Source organism: Ictidomys tridecemlineatus, chromosome 11 (assembly GCF_052094955.1).
Source record: "Ictidomys tridecemlineatus isolate mIctTri1 chromosome 11, mIctTri1.hap1, whole genome shotgun sequence".
NCBI classification, from domain to species: domain Eukaryota; kingdom Metazoa; phylum Chordata; class Mammalia; order Rodentia; family Sciuridae; genus Ictidomys; species Ictidomys tridecemlineatus.
In genome coordinates this window covers 10,182,177-10,199,335 of record NC_135487.1, presented here as the reverse complement: position 1 = coordinate 10,199,335, position 17,159 = coordinate 10,182,177, and the positions used below count along the sequence as shown (strand labels likewise).

The following is a 17,159-nucleotide window of genomic DNA, read 5'->3' as shown; positions in this document are numbered from 1 at the left end:
TTCTTAGAAATAAAGAGGATAGCAGATTAGTGGACTTCTGGTTCTGTGCCCTGTCCCAAGTCCTTTTAAATCTATTATTTATTTATTTATTTATGTGTGTGTGGCACTGGGGATCAAGCCTAGGACTTTGTGAATACTAGGCAAATGCTTTATCACTGAGCTACACCCTCAGCCCTCCTTTGAAAAAACAAAGTTAGGGCTGGGCACGGTGGCGCAGGCCTGGTAATCCCAGTGGCTAGGGAGGTCGAGACAAAAGAATCACAAGTTCAAAGCCAGCCTCAGCCACAGCGAAGTGCTAAGCAACTCACTGAGATTCTGTCTCTAAATAAAATATGAAACAGGCTGGGCTGGGGCTCAGTGGCAGAGCGCTTGCCGAGCACAGGTGAGGCACTGGGTTCAATCCTCAGAACCACATAAAAATAAAAAGTATTTTAAAAATACAAAATAGGGCTGTGGATGCGGTTCAGTGGTCCGTGAACTTTGTCCAGAACTTTGTCCTGGTCCTGCAGGGAGGAGGCTGGGGTGATGTGGGGTTCAATGTGTCATCTTTGTATAGAGGTTACAATTTAATTCAAACTCGGGCCATCCAATGTCAGAGATGAAAAAAAAACAAAACACTGAATGGTTCACATAATTCCATCACAGTCACTTTTGGTACCAGTTCAATTTCTGGTACCAAAAAAAACAAAATTAGCTGGGCACCACCCTGCCTGTAATCCCAGTGGGGCTCCGGAGGCTGAGACAGAAGAAAAGAAAGTTCAACACCAGCCTCAGCAAAAAGTGAGGCCCTAAGCAACTCAGTGAGACCCTGTCTCTAAATAAAATACAGAATAGGGCTGGGGACGTGGCTCAGTAGGAGTGTCACTGGGTTCAATCCCCAATAACCACACTCCCTTGCCCCCCGCCCCCCAAGAGTTAGCCAGGCATAATGGCACACACCTGTAATCCAGCAACTCCAATCACAAGTTTGAGGCCAGCCTCAGCAAATTAGCAGGACCATTCTCAAAAACTAAAAATATATAATGGCCTGGGGTTGTAGCTTAATAATACAGTGTCCCTGTGTGCAATCCCCAGTAAAAAAGAAAAAAAATAAATAAATAAAAAATAAAGATTAGACTGCTTCCTGAGAATTCCACTTTTTTTTTTTTTTTTTTTTGCCGGTACTGGGGATTGAACCCAGGTGTATTCTACCACTGAGCCACATCCCCAGCCTTTTTTATTTATTTCTTTATTTTTCAGACAGGGTTTTGCTAAGTTGCTGAGGCTGGCCTCGAACTTGGATCTTCCTGCCTTGACCTCCCCTGTCGCTGGGATTACCCGTGAGCGCCAAAACAACCAGCTCAGACATGTCTTGATACATTATTGTTTAAAAATGCATTTCCATTGCTTGATGAAAGATCTCTTTTCCTTCAAACCTTTTGGGCTTTAAAAATGATACTCGGAACGGGAGAAGAGCCTGCCAGAGGCCAGGTGCGGGGGGACGCAGGGCGCAGCTGGGGCAGGAACGGTGGCGGGAGCTGGGAGCCCTGCTGGCTGTTTACCGACGGAGCCGGAGGCTGAAGTTCAGCCTGCGCTGGGGGCAGAGACGCTGGTCCCGAGGCCCTCCCCCGCCTTCGATCCGCAGGGCGCCCTGTCCTTTGAGCCCGGCGGCTCCCTCCGGGCTGGCACTCTCGCCTTGCGGGCTCGTGGGACCCTTCGGGTGCACTCTGGTCCCGTGGCCTCGCGGGCTCGGAAGCGGGCGGGCGACATGCTGCGTCTGCTGGCGTCCCGCTGCACCCGGGGCCTGGGGTCCAGCGTGCCTGCGCGTCCTGCCACCGGGCTCTGCCTCCTAGGGCGCAGCCCGAGCCGCCGGGCCTCCGACATGCCCCGGAACCACCCGCCCAGCTCCGAGTTCGTGGCCCGGTCGGTGGGCATCTGCTCCATGATGCGCCTGCCCGTGCAGACCTCCCCGGAGGGGCTGGACGCTGCCTTCATTGGGGTGCCCCTGGACATTGGGACCTCCAACCGGCCCGGTGCCAGGTAAGGTCCCCGGCGTCGGGGTTGGGACGTGTGGCTGGGACTGATTATGGAGCGTGGAAGGCGCGCGGACAGACACCCCCGCTCACCCTGGGTAGGTTAGAAGCCGGTGGCCCGCTCCAAAATGGTTTGAGAGACCTTGGATTCCCCTCCTTCCTCCACCAGCCGTCCAGGGCTCAACACGTGACTGGAGGGCTGGTCCTCATCCATGGGTCAGGAAGGGTTTCTGGAGCCCCCTCCTGGGACCTTGCTGGGATGGAGGATGTGGGTACCTTCTCTGCACTCTCCACCTGGCCTTACAGTGGAAGGTGACATTTTGTTTGAGAACAGAAACTGGCTGCCCCTAGCCCAAATCTCTAAGTATAACTGACTGGGGGTGTGTGTGTGTGTGGGGGGGAAGCAAAGAAGCTCAAATTAAGGAAAATTTCTCAGGATCAAATAGAGAAAGTAAAACCCCTTTTCCTAATTATTGAGCATCAGCAATTTCTAATTCAGCTCTTCGAATGTGATTGTAACTGTCTGAATAGTCAAAGTCTTATTTTATTTATTTATGTAGGTACTGGGGATTGAACCCAGGGGCACTTTACCACTGAGTTACATCTCCTTACAAACAGTTTTTTGAGACAGTCTTGCTAAATTGCCAAGACTGGTTTTGAACTTGTGATCCTTCTGCCTCATTTTCCTGGGTCACTGGGATTACAGGTGTGGCTCATAGGCCCAGCTCCAAAGCCACCATTTATTATTTAAATGTAAGGCACTTTGCATAGATTACCTAATTTCTTAGAACAAGGATGTGAAATAAATACCATTATTATCATATGGATTTGGAAACTGAGTCTTGGGGAGATTAAAATATTATCTAATGTCATTTAATAAGTGGTGATGAGTGGGCCCCTAACTCTATGTTTTCATTTATTTGCAGAACTGGGAATTGGACCCAGAGATGCTCTACCACTGAGCTATATCCTCAGCCCCCCCAGCCCCATTTTTCTGAGGCAGGGTCTTGTTTGATTGCCTAGGCTGGTCTAGAATTTGTAATCCTCCTATCTCATCCTCACCAAATTGATGAGCTTATAGGTTGCGCCGCCATGTCCAGCAAATTTGTACCTTTAATTTCTTTAATATACAACCTAGGGCTGGGAGGTACACAGCTTACTTAGCATGCACAAGACCCCGTGTTTGGCTCCCAGCACCGCAAAAAGAAGAAAATATATATAAATGATCAGTGGTTCTCAGTAGGGGTGGGTTTGCACCCAGGGGACATCTGGCAATGCCTAGAAGTATTTTGCTTGTCACAACTTGGGGGAGAAAGTGCTACTGACATCTAGTGGGTACAGGCCAGAGAAGCTGTTAAACATCCTGCAAGGCAAAAACCCGCAGAAGAGACCCGAGCTGGCAAAGCCTGGCCTAGCAGAGAGAGCTTTTGCACCTGGGCATGGGGCTGACAGGTGATTCTTTTCCTCCAGATTCGGGCCCCGACGCATCCGGGAAGAATCTGTGATGCTCCGGACAGTCAATCCTAGCTTGGGGGCCTTGCCCTTCCAGTCCCTCATGGTAGCTGACCTGGGCGATGTGAATGTCAATCTTTACAACCTTCAGGACAGCTGCCGGCTAATTCAAGAAGCCTATCAGAAAATAGTAGCAGCTGGTTGTGTTCCTCTGACCTTGGGTAATGTCTGCTAGGGCGGGGGGAGTTCTCTGGGCTCATTTGTCATTCGCTTGAGTACTGATACTTCTGCAGAAGATGGTAACAGTAGGAAAGAGAACATTCTAATTCCTTTATTTTAGTCCCTGGGGACAGGATATGTAAAATATTGGAGTAGTGTGGCTAGTAGGGCTGGTGGACTAGGGGAAGGCGGATGAGGCCTTTGCTTTGGTGTATAATTTAAAGGATGCCAAAAAAAAAAAAAAAATCAGCAATCAAAATCAATATGGCAGGATAAATATTACCAATTTTTCTTTTTTGCCTTTGGCTCCAGCATGGCTGGAACAGCATGGTTACTGATCTTGTCTTTATTTTTATTTTTTGGTCATCACAGATTTTTTTTTTTTTTTAATCTTTTGTAAGGTTAGGGGTAGAACCAAGGGCCTTGTCAATGCTTGGCTAGCAAGAGTTCTACCACTGAGCTATCTCTGCAGCCCTGCATTGATTTTGATCTTCAACAATACTGTGTTAAGCCTGGCATAATGGTGCACATTTATAATTCCAGCAACTTGGGAGGCTGAGGCAGGAGGATTATAAGTTGGAAGCCGGCTTCAGTAACTTAGTGAGACCCTGTCTCAAAATTAAAAGTAAAAAAGACTGGAGGTATAGCTCAGTGGTGGAGCACTCCTGGTTTCAATCCTCAGTACAAAAATAAACAAGCAAACAAACAAACAAAAATCTGTGTTAAAATAGGATCGATCTTTTACTAAGTGCTATGGCTTCCTTTAAATGTTATACCCCAGTATGTGTCTCACCATCCCAGGCCCGGGGAAGGCTGCCAGTAGGGACTCCCTGTGACTTTCCAAGGATTTCAAAGACAATGTTCATCATGACTGTGGGGAGAACTGCAAAGGGTGCCTGTCCTGGTCAGGATCCTCATCAACCCGTAGGGTAACTTTCCCTTCACCCTCCTCCACTCTCACTTTCTTATTTCTTTCTTCTCTGATTTGTAAATAGTTAAAATGACACAGAACTTTTTCTAAATATTCCAATTTATTTTTGCCAAATGAGAGGTCCTAGACATGGTGGTAGGGACCTTGGCTTCTAGGTGGAAGGTTTGAAATCTCAGCTCTCCCTTTCACTAGCTGTGTTACTGTATCCACTGGTTGGTGCCTCATTTCCTCGTTGTGAAATGGGCATAGTAATAATGCCTACCCATTGTATTGTGGAAGAAGTATATAGTGAATGGGCATACAAGATGCCCATCCTACCTGGGCATGATGGTGCATACCTCTAGTCCCAGTGACTCAAGAGGCTAAGGATGATTGCACTTGAAGACAGCCTCAGCAATGTAGTAAGGCCCTAAGTGACTTAGTGAGATTCTGTCTCAAAATGAAAGGGGCTAGGGGAGGTGGCTCAGTAGTAGAGCACTTGCCTGGCATGTGAGAGGGTGTAGGCTTGATTTCTGCCACCACAAATGAACACATAAACTGCCCATCATTGTGCCTGGCCTATTTTAGGCTTAAATAAATATTAACTATTGATTATTACTTTTTAAATAATTTTTTTAATATTTATTTTTTAGTATTTGGCGGATACAACATCTTTGTTTGTATGTGGTGCTGAGGATCGAACCCAGGCTGCACAAATGCCAGGCACGAGCGTGCTACCGCTTGAGCCACATCCCCAGCCCCAACTATTGATTATTAATATTTATCAATAGTAATACTTTCCTAGGCCTGCACTGCTTAAAGGGGTAGCCATTAGCTACATATTAAGTTTAAATTAATTAAAATATGCAGTTCCTCAGCCACCATATTGGCTAGTGCAGACAGAACATTTCCATCATCACAGAAAGTTCTCTTGGACAGAGTTGTTCTAGGCAATTACTTGTAAGCAATTCAATTCATAGATTCATCTAATTTTCTCTTTTCAGTGACAGTGACATCTTAAGCATCCCTCTACTGACCAAGATCTCTCTTTGGCTATGTTTTTAGACCTCTAGTCCAGCTGAAAGGGAGGCAGAATTGGCAAACTCGGGGTTATTGCACATGATCATCTTACTCATGTTCCAGATGTTTCTCTATTTTATGCTTTGCAGGTGGAGATCACACAATCACGTATCCCATATTGCAAGCACTGGCAAAAAAGTAAGTCCCAAATGGCTTGGCCAAGTGAGGTTTCAAGATTCAGGAGCTAAGGAGCATTGGTTTGCTGCCAGGTGGTATTGGGTGACTGCTGTGGACTCAGGTTATTGGGAGTGACAGGAAATTCCCAACCAACTTGCTTCTGAGATCAAAGTTAAGGCTGAGGGGCTGGGACTGTGGCTCAGTGGTGGAGCGCTCACCTAACTCGTGTGAGGCACTGGCTTTGATCCTCAGCACCACATAAAAATAAGTAAATCAAATAAAGGTATCTACAACTAAAAAAATTTTTAAAAAATTAAGGCTGAGCTCCAGGTGTGTCTGTCAGTCTCTGGCCCTTCCCTTGGCCCAGACCTGCTCTGGTGCGTGCCGGGCCTCTCCACTGGCCTGTTGGGGAAGGCAAGCCCCTTGTGAAATACACAACCCCAGTTCACTTTGGTTTCTGTTTTGCTTCAGGGACTGAATCCAAATTGTGACGGGCACAGCAGTGAAGGGCCCCTGTTTTCTCATGCCAGGGCCCCTTTCACAGGCAGTGTCTTTTCAGGGATGAAGTCAACCAGGGACTGACCAGCTTTGGCTAATTGAGTTGGAGGAGGAGACAGAGGGCTGAGGCAGTGGGTGGCAGCTCCAGAATTAGTTTTGGGGAAGGGCGTATGGGCAGCTTTGCGGCTGGAGGTACATGGAGACAGATCCTGTCTCCAAGCCGCGCCTGCCTCCCACTGGCAGGCACCACATGTCCCCGTGGGGAGCCCTCAGGGTTGCTGATGGTTCTGGAGAAGAGCCGGCTCACAGCTCCCTGCTGGTGCTGCAGTTGGAATCACCGTGGCTGCTTGGTCTGGCTTTCAGCTGAGCTCTCTCCCGTCCTCCCGGCCTCTTTTATTTATCCATTTATTCATTTAATTTTGGTTCTGGAGGTTGAATCCAGGGTGCTTTACTACTGAGCCACACCCCCAGCCCTTTTACTTTTTCATTTTGAGTCAGGGCCTCCCTAACTTTCTTAGGGTCTTGCTAAGTGGCCAAGGTTGGCCTTGAACTTGCAGTCCTCCCGCCCAGCCTCTGGAGTTGCTGGAATTACAACTGCCCTGTCCAGCCCTCCAGCCCTCTGGAGGTGCAGCAGTCCTGGAGGGGAGACCCTGGGTGATAGCCTAATTACATGTCTCTTTCTGCCTGGCTGCTCTCTGTTTACTGCTGCTCTGAGATGCTAAGTGATTTGAAGACACAAACCAGTTGGCACGTGGGTAGTTGAGGCCAAGTCTCTCCTCTGTGACTCTGAACTGTCATCAAGTTTTGGCGACCTGAAGGGTGGCTGTGCTTGGGCCCCACAGGGATGTTTGGCCTCTAAGCTGACCTGTTGTCCTCAGGTATGGCCCTGTGGGGCTGCTGCATGTGGACGCCCACCTGGACACAGCCGACAAGGCCCTGGGGGAGAAGCTCTACCATGGGACACCCTTCCGGCGGTGCGTGGAGGAGGGGCTCCTGGACTGTCAGCGGGTGGTGCAGATTGGCATCCGGGGCTCTTCCATGACCCTGGATCCCTACAGATACAACAGGAACCAGGTGACAGACTGAATGCCCCCCAACTCCTCTCCGTTGCCTATCACGTGGCCAGGGCTTTGCTAATCAAGTTCAAGGTGGGGTCAAAGGGCTGATTTTGCTTCAAGAGGGTCATGTGGCATGTGGAGTGAGGGTGCTAGTAAGGCAGAGGAGGCCTGTTTGGGGGCTGGGGAGGCCAAAAGAAACAACCTCTCAGAAAAGAGGTGGGGGTCCCAACACAAGGGACCCCCACCTTCTGATTTCTCATCCTTACCACTTGGTAGAGTGGCTCTGGGGTTAACACAGGATAAAAATCCAAGTGGGAAGACACCTCCCTTGCTGTTGGGGCTTGCCAAGGCAGTGTTCTGGACAGAACCATCCAGAAGGGGCTCTTGTGAGCAGCCCAGGTTCTGTCTCTTGCCTTAGCAAAGCTTCCCTCTGCTCCCTGTTCAGTGCTTGGCTTTGGCCCTGCTCCCTCCCCTTACCTGTGAACCAGGGACAGCAGTTCCTCCCTGTGGAGGCTGAGAGTCGGATGTGATGTGCCCATGAAGAACTGAGCAAGGAGCCAGCCTTGACCTCCTGCTCTTCCATTGCCCTCTCCTCAGGGCTTCCGTGTGGTCCTGGCTGAAGACTGCTGGATGAAGTCGCTGGTCCCTCTGATGGCGGAGGTCCGGCAACAGATGGGAGGCAAACCCCTTTACATCAGCTTTGATATTGACGCCCTGGATCCTGCCTATGCCCCGGGGACAGGGACGCCTGAAATTGCTGGTCTCACCCCTAGTCAGGTAAGGAGCCTTCCCCAGGAAGAGTCCTGGGCCAGGGGAAACTTGACACCCCACTCTCCTAGGACTTGTAGCCTTTAGTATCAGGAGAGGATTTCATGGAACTGGACTTGAATCCAGGGGTGCTCTACCACTGAGCTACATCCCAGTCCTTTTTATTTTTTGAGACAGGTCCTCACCAAGTTGACCAGGCTGGCCTTGAAATTGCCAGCCTCCTGTCTCAGCCTCCCCAGTAGCAGGGATTACAGACGTGCAGCACTGTACCTTGGCTGCGGTGCCCTTAGAATTCAGAAATTGGAAGGATTTCTGAAACAAAATCCTCACCCTCTGCAGATCCTCCTTCTGGGCTTCCTGCCTGCAGGATGGAAACCCTTTCCACGCCATCGTCCTACCTGTCCTCCCTTGTCCTGTCTTCAGGCCACACTCACTACCTGGGCTCCTCCCATCACTGTGTCTGCCCCTTCTTTCCCTGGGCCTGGGATGTCCTCCTTTTCTGCGTGAGCTTAGCCAAGGCCTTGAAATGTTTCCACATTTCGGAAGCCTTCCTCCTCCTCTCCAGGCTGTTACTTGTGCTTTTTCTATTCTGGACTTGCTTTTCTTAAAACCCTTCATACACGACATTGAACAGATTGGCCTGTCTCATCATCAGTGAAGCTCAGGAGCAGGGACCGGGCACTAGTTATTCGTGTCTCTGGGAAGCCACCCGTGTGGCTGCAGTTGATAAAAGCAGGAATTCTAAGGATGGGCATGTGCCCGGAGCAACCTACGGAATCTTCTCCACTGGTCATTTTTCTAAGTTAATGATTACAGTAATGACAACTTACTAGTATGGTTTTAATCTTGGACAGGCTCTGGAGATCATCCGGGGCTGTCAGGGCCTAAACGTGGTGGGCTGTGATCTTGTGGAGGTTTCCCCGCTGTACGATCTCTCTGGTGAGTAAGCAGGAAAACTGACCTGTGGGCAGCTGCTGGCTCACGTTTTCTTTGGCATGGAGGATTGAACCCAGGTGTTCTACCAAAGAGCTGCATTCCCTCAACACCCCACTCCCAGCCCTATTTTTTTTTTTTTTTGAGAAAAAGAAAAAGAAAATTTACTGCTTTGCTAGCAAAGGAGAAACACAGGAGACTTCTGTCCCAGAGGCTGATTCTGCCCATCAGTAGGAAATAGGGAGGGGGTGGGTGGAAGGGTTTAAGGTGACTCTAAGGCTACAGTCCACTGGTCTGTTGAGTTGTAATCCACTTGTTGATTTGGGAGATAGTCATTTCTGAGATCTTCTGGTACCAGCCCCAAAGCCTAGATTACTTCTTTCCTATGGTAGGTGTGTACTCAGGGACACAAAATTGTGCCTAAAATGGGGAAGAAAGGCAATCCCTTTTCCCCTGGATTAGGGAGGAGCATCGAGGGGAAGAGAACCACATCCATTTAAAAAATCAAGTTGCAGTGGCAGAGCAGCAAGGGCTGTATTCAGAGCATAAGGTGGCCCACTGTCGCATGTCCCCATTGCATTTCTATGGAAAAATGGGTGACTACATCTCTAAGCTGCTTCTTGCTGAAAGAGGGTGAAGTTGGGGGAAGTACCCTAAAGCCCTTGTTCTCTATCAGTGGGGCACCTCCCTGCCTTTTTTGGAGTCAGGGTCTCATTAAATCGCCCAGGCTGGCCTTAGACCTGTGAACCTTCTGCCTCAGCCTCTTGGGTAGCTGAGGTTAGAGGTGTGCACCACCACCTCCAGCCTGGGGAACCTGCTGAGTATGTCTGACAGGGGAGAAAATAAGCCTCTATAAATATGAGCAGCAACCCTGATAAAACCCTGGAGGTGCCAGGTATTAATAGCTTGCCCACAACAGGAGGAGATGGGTGCCATGATTTGTCCTCCTCTGATATTTTTTTTTTTTTTTTTTTTTGTGGCACTGAGAATCAAACCAGGGCCTCATACATGCCAGGCAAATGCTCTATCACTGAGCCACAGGCCACATCCCCAACCCTAAAAAGTAAATTTTTTTTTTTGTGGTGCTGGGATTGAACCCAGGGCCTTATGCATGTGAAGCAAGCCCTTTACCAAGGAGCTATAAGTAAGTTCTTAAAGCATAATGTTTACACACAGTGGGGCGTTGGCTGGTTAAGATCTTCCAAGCAGGTGCTGTCCTAATAATTTATTTTTGTTTTTTCTTTTGGCACTGGGGACTAGACTCAGGCCCTCGTATGCCCAGGCATGTGCTGTGCCACTGAGCTACACCCCCAGGCCAATAATTTTGATTTAGAAAAGCTCATAAAGTTAGGCCTATTAACCTCAGAGGATAGATATAATATAGTACATGCCGTTATTATAAAATTTCCTTTTGGGGAAAAAGATCTAAGTGTAAACCAAGAAGCTTCTGAATTTCAACTACTATTTCTACTTGTTGCTTGAGGAGGGCAGACTGCCAGGGGGCACCCTCAGGGTGGGAGTTGGGGGATGGGCAGCAGGGAGGGTGGCCATGTGCCCCACTCACCGGGTCTCACTCTTCTGCTTTTGTCCTAGGGAACACAGCTCTCCTGGCAGCTAACCTGCTGTTTGAGATGCTGTGTGTTCTCCCTAAAGTGGCAACTGCCTGAACCTTGTCTCTTCTGGACAAAATGGATGCACTACCAACCACTCCTCAGGAGCTTACTAGCGAGCAGTACTGAAGAGGGTAGGCCAGGACAGCTTGCTGCTCAGAGTCACTGGTGGCTATAGAACAAGGACATTCAGAATTCTAACCCAAACACATTTCTAAGGGTTTCAATTGACTTTAAAAACTGAGGCATTTGACACTGCTTAGGTTTTTTTTTTTTTTCTTTGATGAAAGATGGAGGAGAACTTCACTCAAGGTCATCTAAAAATGGGATGAAGGAATAAAAAAAATTATGAAAGGATAGTGTACAAAGACTCCACATTTCTATACTCTTCCTTTAAGATAGAGCTCCTTTGAGGAGCTCAGAGCTGCATCTTGGTTTATTTCTTTATTTGCGGTGCTGTGACTGAACTCGGCCTCACTCATGCCATCGCTGAGCCACATTCCCAGCCCCCACATCTTGGTTTCAGGATCACTGAAAACATAAATGATCTTTGAAGAAAACAACATGCAGTTCCTAATAAAGAAATGTCCCCAGAAGCCCAGATAGCATCAGCTGAGCCCTTGATGGACCTTCTAATCCACTCTCTAGGAGACTCAATTTTGCATTATTTACTTTAAGCCAACACACTCTCCTGGCCAGCAGTTCCTGAAATCTGCAGCTGGGCTGTGCTGATCCCAAGTGTTGCTGAGAGAAACTTCAAGATAATCATCTTGCAGGTCAAGAGCTACCCACAGTCATCACACATTAAAATAGTTTATTTGTTTCCAGTCTGTAATGTTCTTAAAACAAAATATCAGCTTCAGTGCCTGTTCACAATACAAAAAAACAAAACTTAAAAAACAACAAACAAAAAACCCTAAAACATAAAAAAGACACAATTTGCCAAATAAGTTATTCGTTCCTAAGGGTATCAAAAGTGCAAAATAGTCACCTTCTTAGTTATGTCTCCCAAGTACCATCATCTTTCTGAATAAACTCAACAGGGTCAGCAGCTGCCATATGGCGTGTGTTTTTCAAGAGACAATGTAAGTTGAGGCTAAGAGTGTTTTGCATGTTTCTTTATTTTGCAGTGCTAGGGTTGTAGGCAGGTGTAGCCACTCCCCAGGCCCTGTATCAGCTTTAGTAGTTTTTTTTTTTTTTTTTTTTTTGTGGCGCTGAGGATTGAACCCAGGGCCTTCTGCACTAGATGCAAGCACTCTACCTACTGAGCTGTATCCCCGCCCCTGTATCAGTTTTTAAGGAGTTCTATTTTAAAGGGACCCAAAACAAAACAAGGCTGGGTGTTTGTTTCCAATTTCTATTCCCAAACAAAGCAAATCACTTAACAATAGTTCCCCTGTCTTTCTACACCAGGGGAACTCTTAAGCACTAATGGCAGCTGCAAACTGATTAGGATGATAATAAGTAACAGGCTAGAGTAGAAGAGGATGTGAATCAGGAGGAGTTCTACCTATTTGAAAACCACAACCCAGCTCTCCTGGGAGACCAGGATGCCTCCCAGGCGGGGCAGTCCTGCTGGTGGAGAGGAAGGGCCAAGGACGTCAGTGTTAGACAAATACCTGAGCGATAAACAAGTAGTTCTGAGATGGGAGTGTATTCTACAAAGACTCACTTCAGGCTAGTTCTCATTCCTCTGCTAAACATGACGCACAGTCTGTACAGACCAGAAATACCCACCTCTGAGAACTTTATCAGCGTTGATATTTGAAGTTACACCCCAACTGGGTTCGGTGATTACGTACATCAGAATGAGAAGTGGTGGCACTGGCTGAGTGTGACAACGGCTCGTACATTTGACACAAAATAAAACTCATGGAAATAACATTCAGGAGGAAAGGCTTGCATGGTTAAGGATAAAGCTCCCTAGCGTCCTTGTGGAACACATCTACCAGCCCCCAACAGAGCTGCAGAATTTTTGGACTGAAATATTTGCTGGGATTATTGTCAACTCCAGTCACCATTTTCCTTTCCTAGTGCAAATGGAAAGTGCAGTGGTCTGTAGGTGCTCTTCATTTTAATGGTACAAAAAGGGGGGGAAAATCGGGGGGAGTTTTTGGTTTTCCATTAGTACCAGAAATTAAAAACAAAAGCCTGCCAATGGAACAGAGCACTGTTCACATGAGCAACAGGCCATAAAAAAATCCAGACAACGGCAGGGCACAGTGCACCTGTGATCCCAGTGGCTCCAGAGGCGAAGGCAGGAGGATCACAAGTTCAAAGCCAGCCTCAGCAACTTAGCGAGGCCCTAAGCAACTTAGCGAGACCCTGTCTCAAAAAATAAAAAGGGCTGGGAGTGTGGCTCAGTGGTAAAGTGTCCCTGGGTTCAGTCCCTAGTATCCAAACAAAACAAAACCCCAGAAATTAATTTTAAGGACTGGTGTATCAAAGAGCTAAGGAGCTCCCGGGGCTGGGTGCCACGAGACAGGGATTCCAGAGTGAGCATCCACTTCCAAAGGATCGTGGGAAGAATGAAGCCCTGGCAGTGATTTATTTATATTTAAATAAAGCTCTAGACTGACTCCATGAAGCTGTATGAATTCCTGGGCTCATATGATTTATTATTTACCACTGTAGCTCAAGGTTTAAATTATTCAGGATCCAAGTGGCTTGGTTTAAAGCAATTATGATTAAAGAAATACTAACTCAGTAAATGACCCATCCCTGATTTTTGCCCTTTACTCTACAAAAGGGCATTTGCTTTGACAGACAGACCACTCTTGGAAATTGTTCAAATTCCCGGTGGTCTGGCCCTAAAAACAAAGGCCTGCCCTCAAGGGGCCCAGAGCCCGTGTAGAGTGTGCAGCAAACCCACAGCTGACCATCGAGGGAGAGGGGAACAGCGACAAAGCCGTAGTGCCAAAGCACAGCCAGAGGCGGAAGGCAGGCTGCTTGCAAAATGGGCCTAGAGTCCGTCTGAGCTCACCTGTCACAAAAGACGACTTGAAGACAAAGCATTTTTTGGGTAACAGTGTTCAAAATACAGCTGTTGAGGGTTTAAGTTCCTTGATACAAAGATGTGTCTAGAGTGTTACTAGACAGACGCCACCGGAGTGAAGAGCTTCCTCCCCGACTCTGGCAGGCAGGAATAATCTGTTTTCAGTCTGACATCTACTGGCTTTATATAGCAGCTTATCTACGTTCAGAGAACAAGATCACAAGTTATGGCTCCTAATATCCACATCCTACAATCACAGGCAGAAAGGCATCTGAGAACGTACAGGTCAATGGCTCAAAGTCATGACAGTGCTCTTGCTGGGCAGACTCCTCCCCAGGATTGGGGGGGGAATGATGTGATGCTCACAAAGGATCCCTCCAGACCTCCCTTCCCTGGCTGGGGAGGAAAACCAGGCTCCTATGCGGAGACCCCACTAGACCCTTTCCTTTCAAAGCTGTGGCTGGCAAACTGCTGTGGGGGATCCCCTGCAAGATGCACTTCTTGCCACTGACTCCCAGAACCACCACTGTGCATGAGACTGCTTGGCACCAGGCCTCGTTCAAGGGGCAGGCCGAGAAGGCAAGGTGGTGGTCAGGGTGGGGAGCATGCGCCTGGGCAGAAGCTCAGCAGGGGCCAGCGCCGGCCTGAGGGTGCGCAGGGGCAAGTGACTGGACTTGTGGGACAGGCTCCTGAGGTTCCGTCTGGGTGCCGCTGTTTCTCCAATGAAGGGCCAGGAAGGGGCAGGTGGTGTGAGCCCGGGACAGGGGCAGCAAAGAGGAGGGAAGGAGCAGTCTATTTAAATAGTGCGGCATTCAACTGAAGTCAAAAAAACCCAAAGGGAAATATTTTGATCTAGAGAATTCGAACCTGTAGCGTGTTTCCCTCCCAGGTGAGGACGGGAGTGAGGGCCGGACGGAGAGGTTCTTCCCACCACTGTTCTAAAAGAGAAATCTAAAATCTATGCTTTGTCCGTGGTGATTGAGTCCTGAAAAATACCTGTTCCTGGGGCATGTTAAAAAGCTGGAGAGTTCACATCTCTTTCTGAAGCCTCTCAGTCTAGCTCGGGCCAGGAGGGGATGTAGAACCTCTGCAGGGACCCTTCCAACAGGCGCTCCATCCACAGGGACAACTTGCTCAGCTTTCCCTTGATTGGCCGGGGTCCCAAGCCGCAGGAGGGTCTCCCCCGAGACTCGCCCAGGGGGAGGGAGGGGTCGAGGTCACCGCAGGACCCCATGGCCTCCTCCTCTTCCACTGTTTTTTGGGGTTTGAAGAGGCAGAAGTATTTCTTGTGGCCGTTCAGGGCCAGGACGTAGCCAGTGTAGTCCCGCTCCAGGAAGTGCTTGTCATACTGGTTGGGGATCGGGGCTGCGTCTTGAGCAAATTCCAGTAAGTATTCCAGCCACTCTCTGTGCTTGTCCAGGCTCAGGAAGGAGAAGTGCAGGCAGCTGCTGCTGTGGGGAGAAGGGGCAGACTCAGGGCGCTTCCCACGCCAGTCAGACTGGAAAGGACAGGAAAAGGAGGGGCCTGGACACAGGAAGAAGCCCTAGGGCCTGTGACAGTCCCTTGGCTCACTCACCCGCCCCCACCCATTGCTGGCTCAGAGAGTGGCAGGGACAGTCTGTTTTCTGAAGGGCTCAGGGAGCAGCATGGATTTCAAGCTCTGTTCTGAACAGAGAGATCATGAAAGCTGAGGGGGAAAAGAGGGCCCCCCTGATGGCCTGATGATGTGTCTAAGACCCAGCTGCATGGATCAAGCCCACAGCCACAGAGCAGTGGGCACGGTGGTCCCCGGGGGTCCTTCACCCAAAGGTGCATACCTGCTCCCTCTCTCCCTGCGGCTTCCACACCCCTGCAGACTCCTTGAAGGCGGTAAACTTACAACCCCTCAGGAAAAAGGAAACTTGGGGCTCTGATCTCTTGTCATTTCCCAGATCTGTCCAGGTTTCCGTGACCCCCAAAAGTATCTGACCAACTCCTCCCCTGATAGGCGCTAATTAAACCCTACACAGCTCAGCCCTTGGCGTAGCCAGAGCCAGTTCCCTCTGGAAATTGTGCCCCTCCACTGCTTAGCAAAGCACCTCTGATCCGCTGAGGTCTTTTCCTTTCTGGGTTCTCTTTCCTCACACCACGCTTACCCAGTGAACGAGTACACCTCCAGGGCAAACTTCTGCAGCAGGCTGTTCTTGGTGGAATTGGACAGGATGAGGACCACATTCATGTGGCCTGGCCTAAGGCGCACCAGGTTGCTGGTGTATGTCACATCGGTGAGTTCTGTTACCTCCACGAAGCCTTTCTTCGGAATCTTGCTGTGGGGAAACGGGGAGAAGTTGTTACCAGGGCAGCTGATGCCACTACTTTAAAAGGGAACAAGTTGAATGATACGCTGTGTTCTTTTTTTTTTTGTACCAGGGATTGAACCCAGGGGTGCTTAACTACTGAGCCACGTCCACAGCTCCCTTTATTCTATTTTTTATTTTTAGACAGGGTCTTGCCGAGTTGCTTAGGGCTCACTAATTTGCTGAGGCTGGCTTTGACCTTGGGATCCTCCTGCCTCCATCTCCTGAGCTGCTGGAATTACCGGTGTGCGCCACTGCACTTGGTTGAGAGGCTGTATTTGAACCACACCATGTTATTTAATAACTACTGTGATGTGGCAGGACAAGACAACCTTGATTTAGTAAGTAGCCCTTGGCCTACAGCAGCCCTTCTCCCGAGGCTGAAGGGTGGCACTACGGAGGCAGCCATTGGTCTGCTTTGTCGCAGAGACCCAGGTCCCTCGATGTTGGTTGTGTGCTCTCAACAGATCAGTCATCAACACTATTATGAATTATGGTGACATGCCACTCTGCTTCTGGGTAATCTACCACCTTCCTGGTTGTAAGTGTGGGTTGCAGTTTTGGCCTCCCATGTGCTGGGCAAGCACTCCTATATCTCTGGTCCTTTTTACTTTCTAAGACAGGCCTCAAACCTGTGATCCTCCTGCCTTGGCCTCCTAAGTCACTGGGATTGCAGGTGTGTGCCACTGTACGTGGCCTGATGTGCTTTTTCACTTCCTGCCTTCATTATTACATCTGTGACTGAGAAAGCAAAGTCCCAGGGCATAAAGTAAGTAGGTTGTATGTCTAGATGCCTAGGAGGTCTTAGTGAACACAAGCCAGCAGCTGCCTTTCCCTGGATAGGCTGAGTATCCTCCATCTGAAATGCTCAGGATGAAGCGTTTCAGGATGAAGCGTTTCAGGTTTCAGATTTTCCCATGTTTATTTAATTTATTTATTTATTTACTAAAGATAAACATCACTTTTTTAAAAAAAAATTTTAGTTGCAGTTGGACACAACACCTTCATTTATTTATTTTATGTGGTGCTGAGGATCGAACCCAGGGCCCCACATGTGCCAGGCGAGTGCTCTACCACTGAGCCACAACCCCAGCCCTAGATTTTTCCATGTTTTAAAATATTTGCATACATATAATGAGATATCGTAGGGCAAACTCACAAATTTGCTTTT

General features: G+C 48.7%; 2 protein-coding genes across 6 annotated transcripts in view; one reads left to right on the top strand and one right to left on the bottom strand.

Annotated features, from left to right (window-relative positions):
• Positions 1 to 1,576: 1,576 nt before the first annotated feature.
• On the top strand, positions 1,577 to 11,014 carry Agmat (agmatinase (putative)). The gene is made up of 7 exons (XM_005317488.5): positions 1,577 to 2,019; positions 3,483 to 3,685; positions 5,763 to 5,811; positions 7,167 to 7,362; positions 7,944 to 8,123; positions 8,969 to 9,053; positions 10,641 to 11,014. The coding sequence occupies exons 1-7, from the start codon at positions 1,748 to 1,750 to the stop codon at positions 10,712 to 10,714; spliced, it is 1,059 nt and encodes a 352-aa protein (XP_005317545.1). The 5' UTR covers positions 1,577 to 1,747; the 3' UTR covers positions 10,715 to 11,014.
• A 440-nt stretch (positions 11,015 to 11,454) lies between these two features.
• Positions 11,455 to 17,159, bottom strand: part of Dnajc16 (DnaJ heat shock protein family (Hsp40) member C16) — a 40,313-nt gene continuing 34,608 nt past the window's right edge. For 4 of the 5 annotated variants that reach the window (XM_005317487.5, XM_078025345.1, XM_040287954.2 and 1 more), the window contains 2 exons: positions 15,788 to 15,958; positions 11,455 to 15,103 (listed from right to left, as the gene is read on the bottom strand). In XM_005317487.5, the coding sequence (XP_005317544.1) occupies positions 14,704 to 15,103; positions 15,788 to 15,958 (571 nt within the window). In that variant the 3' untranslated portion in view covers positions 11,455 to 14,703. The remainder of the gene's footprint in view (positions 15,104 to 15,787; positions 15,959 to 17,159) is intronic. The other variant, XM_013364682.4, reaches the window with a different exon arrangement.

Bases quoted from the DNA above. Each gene is read 5' to 3' on its own strand.
- Agmat (XM_005317488.5), top strand. From the start codon at position 1,748: ATGCTGCGTCTGCTGGCGTCCCGCTGCACCCGGGGCCTGGGGTCCAGC. The intron at 3,686-5,762 runs GTAATGTCTGCT...TATGCTTTGCAG, and splicing joins TTGTGTTCCTCTGACCTTGG to GTGGAGATCACACAATCACG. The intron at 9,054-10,640 runs GTGAGTAAGCAG...CTTTTGTCCTAG, and splicing joins CCCGCTGTACGATCTCTCTG to GGAACACAGCTCTCCTGGCA.